The sequence below is a fragment of the Vanessa tameamea genome, chromosome 6 (genome assembly GCF_037043105.1).
Source record: "Vanessa tameamea isolate UH-Manoa-2023 chromosome 6, ilVanTame1 primary haplotype, whole genome shotgun sequence".
Lineage (NCBI taxonomy): Eukaryota > Metazoa > Arthropoda > Insecta > Lepidoptera > Nymphalidae > Vanessa > Vanessa tameamea.
The window spans coordinates 3,867,882-3,874,970 of NC_087314.1; the positions used below are offsets into that span (position 1 = coordinate 3,867,882).

A 7,089-nucleotide genomic window follows, 5' to 3' on the forward strand; every position below is an offset into this window, starting at 1 on the left:
TCCAGTAAACCAGTCAAATATGAAATATAACGAGCTATTCGTTACTATTCATGTAAAACAAAAGACGTAACGTAGTTAGTACATTGTAAAATTACATGTTAATTATAATATTTAAATTAGAAATTCAATTTTTTTTTTAACACGCAACATCAGCTCACTGTTTCTTTATACTTGTGCAATAAATAATTTCTAGCAAGATAATATAAAATTTTAACTTATATAATAATTAATAAATCAAGTCAAAAATCAAAATTTCATAGTAAGATTTATTTTATTTCCTACTTCATGTATGAAACGATGTAATAACCGAACTTTATAATCGAGGGAATTACTAAACGCAACCGGTGACTGTCAAATTGTTAAGACCACCGATTTTTCTAAAAGGCGTATTAAATTTTACTTTTTTCAGTCATAAATATAGTAGATTGTTTAATAAAATGTTAGCTTTAATCAATCGCATCCTTGATTGGATTAAAAGCTTGTTTTGGAAAGAAGAGATGGAACTGACATTGGTCGGCCTACAATATTCAGGGAAAACAACTTTTGTTAACGTCATTGCCGTATGTATTATCACAAAATATTTGTTGTGTACTTCAATTGTTTAAAGTTACCTTATAATGAGTATTTTTAATTATTTTTGATATTTGAAATGATTTTTTTTTTTTGAATAAGTAATAAATTACGTATCGAGTTTCATCAGTCATGTGATAATTACTTGAATGTTTTTAATTTTTTTTTATAAATCACAAAGGAAATGTGTGGGATATTTTATGAATAGCAAGCCGGACGTATTTTATTTTAAATGGAACTGCATTCATTAATGTAGATTTATTTCAAAAGCTTATGAATATGTTCTTAAAATCCAACTTTGATGTAACTATATTACATTTTAGAGCAATTGTTTCTATGACTCATGTCATATCACTGTGTGATATAACATACCTTTGTTCCTATGGTTTTAACATGAACAAATAATTTTACTTATATTATAAATATGAAAGTTTTGATGTATGGATGATTGTTACTTATTTGTACCAGAACAGCTGCACATATTTGAATGAAATATGGTACAGAGATAGGATTATGTTCTGGAATATAACATAATATACTTTTTATCCCAGATAATGTATCTAACAACTGTACCTCCTCTGCCTTACACATATGTACAGTGGGCGGAAACTATATTAATTACAATAATTTTTCTCATTTGCTCACAAAGAATTAAATTAGTATTAAACTTAACTTCCATGTTTACCATAAGGCTTATATAAAGCGCACTTATAAATGTTTTATGGCAATAATTGTTTATTTCAGTCTGGTCAATTTAGTGAAGACATGATTCCGACTGTTGGTTTCAACATGCGCAAAATTACAAAAGGCAATGTCACTATTAAAGTAAGTGGTATTTCTTTTATATTGAATTGTTTAGGTTTGATTAATGCTTGCAGTTAATATAGGTGATTAGTACAACAATGTCATATTGAAATATTTTTTCATGTATTTTGTACTAAATTGTAAATGTTCTAGCATTAATTGATCATATATTGCAACTGTAAAGTGTGAAATTACAGCTTATTTCACACTGCTAGTACAATACATATTGATATATACTTTTGCTAGAATTTCCTTCCATTTATAAAATGTAGACTCTTAGAGAGAAAGATTTGAATTATAAAGCTAAATTCATTATTTAAACTCATCATATTTTTTAAATCTTTTAAACTATGATTTTCAGTTAATAACCAAATGGTGTATCCAATAAACCATCCTGATAAATATAATGTGAACAATGATTATCATAATACACATCTCTTGTAATTCTATACTATATTTTGTATGCAGGTTAAAAAGTCATTATTAAATAAAGTTTTTTTTAAATAATGTGGGCAATATTTATAGCCTTCTTATGTATTATACTTATGATTTATATTGGGGATGGTTTTTGCCATCGACATAAAATGTAAAGTGGATGTATTCTGTCTCTTACTTTTCTGTAGAGTATTCTATTCGAAGAAAAAACAAAGATAAAAAACATTTGATTTACATAGGCCACACAACTAATATATCTTTATTTATAATAACACACTATTGTACTAAACTACTTATATCCACTTTAATTTTACTTCAATAGTTCAGAAAAGCTTAATAGATGTTCGGTACGACATTTTTTTGCAAATCCATAACAAATATAGTAGATTATTTAATCTCTCGTCCAATTATATTGAGTGAATTAGATGTCAAATATTGTTTATTTGGCTTTTGTTCTCTTGTGGTATGAATAGACTAAAGATTAAAATGATAATAGGATATTACATATGTACAGGTTTAAAATGAATTTTATAAGTATTTGATCGTGTTTACTTTCTGTAAAGTCATTTAATAAGGGAAATAAATGTACCAATTAGTTTGGAATGTATAGTCTATTAAAAACAACCAGTAACAAACTCCATTTTTTCTCTACTTCAAATATTAGATGACTTCATCAATTTAACACTAACAAATCTTTCATGGATATCAACCAACACTAACACTACTAACGAAATATTCTTGATTAAATGTTTTTTATTATAACTAATTATAAATTAATTATTGGACCAATGGTTAAAAGTATTTGGATGGTTAAATTTAAGAAATGAAACTATTCATAACATGAAGTTAAGTTGAAGAATAGTAAGTTTGTCTAATACCAATATCATGAAGATAAATAGACAATTTTGAGTTGGAATCGGCATGACATCATTGTGAATACTTTGATCAAAGTTAATATAAGAATTACAGTATTTGTATTGTATTATAAATAAAGATTAAGAATTGTTTATAGCATGCTATTAACAAATATTAAATCTGAAAAATTGAAATCTGAGATTTGTTTATCCCTCCTCTTTTTTCCATTGGATAGATGATTAGCTTATTTTATCTCCAAATCTATCATCAAACATGAATGCCTCTTCTGCCATGGGATCTAAGTCATGTTTCTTGCGGCAGTTATTACATTGACTCAAATAATTTGCTTTATAGGTCTGGGATATTGGTGGACAGCCTAGATTCCGTTCCATGTGGGAAAGGTATTGTAGGGGAGTCAACGCTATAGTGTAAGTGCATTTATAATTTTTTTTTTTATTAATTTTACTAACTACACAAGACAAGTGCTATGTAATTATACATTTTATGATTGTTAATTTTTTTTATTAATAACTTTTTAAATAGGTTTCCTAATGAAGAAGTAACTCGTGAAATATTTATTTGAAATTCATACGGTTCAATTCATGATTGTATCATATTTCAGAAATTCTTGTAAGACAAATAGATTTTCATATATAAACGCAAATAAGTGTACGATAAACAGATATTCTGGTATTTATGTTAAAATAAAATAAAAAACATGCCTAAAGTCTCCTTTGTCCATTGAACCTGATTATTTAAGTTATTATAATAATAATTGTATTGACATAATAATTTGCAGCTATATGGTTGACGCCGCGGACCCGGATAAGATCGAGGCGTCTCGCAACGAGCTGCACAGCCTGCTGGAGAAGCAGCAGCTCACCGGCATACCCGTGCTGGTGCTGGGCAACAAGCGGGACCTGCCGCACGCACTCGACGAGCACGGCCTCATCGAGCGCATGTACGGCCATCCTCCACCCCACTGTTTCCGCTACTACATACTACACCGCGCAACATATACTATATGACGATCATCTACGCTAGGTCATATACCATTTGCGCATTATGTATCTGTTACTGCATACATTAATGTCGTGGGAAAACGATAGAGTGGATATTTCTATTGTTGGTTTACACATTTTTCGAGGATGTGACGAATGTGTCTGTTCAAGCCAGCTTAACAGGAAAATGCGTACTTAGATTTCTTCAAAGCAGGCATTTCTAGTATATAACCCTTTTGTCTGTCTTTCCCCAGGAACCTCTCCGCCATCCAGGATCGCGAGATCTGCTGCTACTCGATCTCGTGCAAGGAGAAGGACAACATCGACATCACGCTGCAGTGGCTCATCTCGCATAGTAAGTCGGGCAGCGCGCGCTAGTCGCCGGCCAGTCGGTCCGCAGTCGGCACCGGTCGGCACCAGTCGGCACCAGTCGGCTCCAGTCGGGCTACCGTCGGGCGACAGTCGTTCCGCTCGTCTCCCGCTGGATGCGGACTCCTCGCCCGCGATCAACGACGATTTTTCAAATACGATTTCGAAACGGATTCCGCATTCCGCGCGAGATATTTCTTTGGTAGCTAGTTTAAAGATATAGTCCGTTGAATAGATTACTCGTTTTATAAATGAAATCTTAAAGTTGCATTCGCGTTCGACATCCATCAGACCGTGATCTAACGTCGCCTTATCGAGTGTGGGTGGGCTTCGGCTCCTTCTTGTAATGCGTAAACTGCTATTGTAAATGACATTAGTTCATCAAAATACGTATCAAAGTAGAAGTGCACGCTAACAAGGACCTTTCTCGACCACAGCTTTTAATCTTTGATATGTGTCTTGGCGTACATTTCTTCTCGTTGAATTACAATAAGACTATGGTTTAATGTCTGTCAACATTTTTGTTCAATGTATGCTCAAATTAATAATATAATATTATCTCGAATAGCGTAATCATTTTGTTTATTCGCATATTAGAACCGAAATTCGCCACTATTTCAAAATGGCGTCAGGACCTAAAACGTGTCTTAGTCTGTGTAATTCGATGAGAAAGAATTAAACTCTTAGGTCATAAATTTAATTAGCTTGAGTCGACGAACTCTCTGAATTATGTGACATTATTTTGTATTCATTGAAACTGGCAGTTTTTTTTGGTGCCAAGTTTGGTAAGCGCTTCATTCGACTTATATTAACGTTATGAGAACGCAAAGTATTGCCACATTCAAATAAAATACTATCCAAAGTATATAGCGGCTGTTAGTGAATAATTTTAGAGATAAATAGTCGATAACAAAGTCCACACAACTTTGTTTACAAGATTTTTTTATTTAATTATCGTAAAATTCAATGCAACCATCGGTATAATTTTATTATGAATTAATATTGTACTTATATTTTTATGTGGACTTGCAATATCAATTATATATCAGAACGTTTTATATCTATCAGTCGCAATATTAAGGATTTGTACGTATTGTAATAGATTGTTTAGATTCTCTGATAATATTAGCATATATACATTATAAATATACTTATCTCATATTGTTAGCTAAATAATAAGTTAATATAATATATAGTGTGAGACTAATTTTGCTCCATGATAGCTGTATATAAAGTTGAAAAAAAAAACAAAATTTTGTTAATATAGTTTATTTGATAGGTCGATGTATTCTTCTAAAAAATGTTATTTTTATTATAAAGCGACATTAGATTAGGGTTGCCATCAGCCAGTTATAAACCCCGTTAATAACTTAATAGTGCAACGGCTTACCCACAGCCGAGAGATTAGACAGTTGGTTCCATCCGGTACCTTAGGAACTCTTAAGAAATAAACTAGTCTAAATTAAAAATTATCCAATTTAAACTTACCTCCAGAACCTTAATTCTCCAAATATATTAAATTTTCGAATTAATCAGGTCGCCTTGTCGACAATCCACGGCTTGGGAAAACTGCTAGCTTGGCAACCCTGTATTAAGTTTACACAAAATTCTTTAGTCACCAGAATAATTTAATATTCTTAATCTGCACATTGTGTTATCTGATGTAAAATTTATAAATGTAGTTGCGTTTGTTCTATACTAAGAACGTCATCGAAGATGATCAGAAAAAATGTAAAACACTTATTATATATTTTGGTTTTAACCGCGTCCAGACATTTTTTTTTATTATTATGTCTGAAGTTTCGACTGAGGTGAGTTTGTATCGGGATGAGTCAGCTGAGGTAAAAAAAATATATAGGATAATCGCGGTTAACACCAAAGTAGGTACATAATATGATATAAATTTAAAATACATATATACCAAATTGATTCGTTTTCTTTATTAATAATTCTTTATATAAAAGAGAGTCGTAGATTTTTCAATACTGACGAAATAAAATAAAATACAAAATTTTCAAATATAAAGTTTCTGTTGGTATTGAAATATTTACAGAGTGTAATGTTGATTGTTATAATCGGAATGAGTTGAATTGTCTCCTGCACGTTTACCCGCCGCGCGGGTGTTGCTAGTGCTTCAAATTTGTTATAATTTAGTTATAATTTCAGAAAGATATAATTTATGATATGGAAATCTCAAGTAACAGAAATTGTATCAGGAAGACTAAAATAACATATGAAGGATTTAGAGATTTTACTACTGAATCTGATAAATCGTTTGATGTTCTAAGTCAATAAATTCTTATTTGAAGAAAAAAAAACATAATTGTAAAATTATACATGCACATATTTTTCTCTAATCTATATAACAAATATCCTAATAATGAAAACATTTTTTAGGAATTTGGGACAATACAAAAATTTAAATCAAAATATCTCGCATACATATTATTTGCAGTTTTAAAATTCAAAATTTCTAGAAAAAAAGAGGCTGTGAGATTCTATTACACAAAATGAATTTAATTTTATGTTATTTGAGATATCAATATTTATATTTGTAAAAGTATGTTAGTCACTTGGCTGTAATATATTCTTTTTTCTATGACGATGACACAAATCAATATAGCGGTGAGAAGATAATATTAAATTATGTTCAAACTTGTGTTTTATTATTCTACCAACATGATCTATACTAATATTATAAATTCGAAAGAAACTGCTATTGCCTGCAATTGCCTATTCTATGGAAGTAGGAAAAAAGATAAATAAGACTTAGATTTACGTATTTCATGCGATTTGCTAATGCATCAGCTATATTGTACACTATCAAGAGTTTGATTAATATATAATTATTTATAATACAACACTATTGCTCTTAACCACTTATTTCACTGTTCAAATGTTGTTTAATTGGCTTTTTTCCTGTTGTGGTTGGAATAGAGTATATGTCCGTCGGTCTCTTACGTTTTCACCGAATTTGGGGTGAAGTAAACTTGAACACCAGAAAGTATATTAGCTTTTTATACCTATCACCTGAAGACCAACCTCTAAAATGCAA

The 7,089-nt window shown here is 30.6% G+C and overlaps 1 protein-coding gene across 1 annotated transcript; it reads left to right on the forward strand.

Annotated features, from left to right (window-relative positions):
* The first annotated feature begins 311 nt into the window (after positions 1–311).
* LOC113393512 (ADP-ribosylation factor-like protein 8) lies at positions 312–6,689 on the forward strand. Its single transcript, XM_026630436.2, has 5 exons — positions 312–560; positions 1,315–1,395; positions 3,019–3,092; positions 3,464–3,625; positions 3,920–6,689. Exons 1-5 carry the CDS (start codon positions 438–440, stop codon positions 4,041–4,043), a joined length of 564 nt encoding a protein of 187 aa, XP_026486221.1. The 5' UTR covers positions 312–437; the 3' UTR covers positions 4,044–6,689.
* The last annotated feature ends 400 nt before the right edge of the window (positions 6,690–7,089 follow it).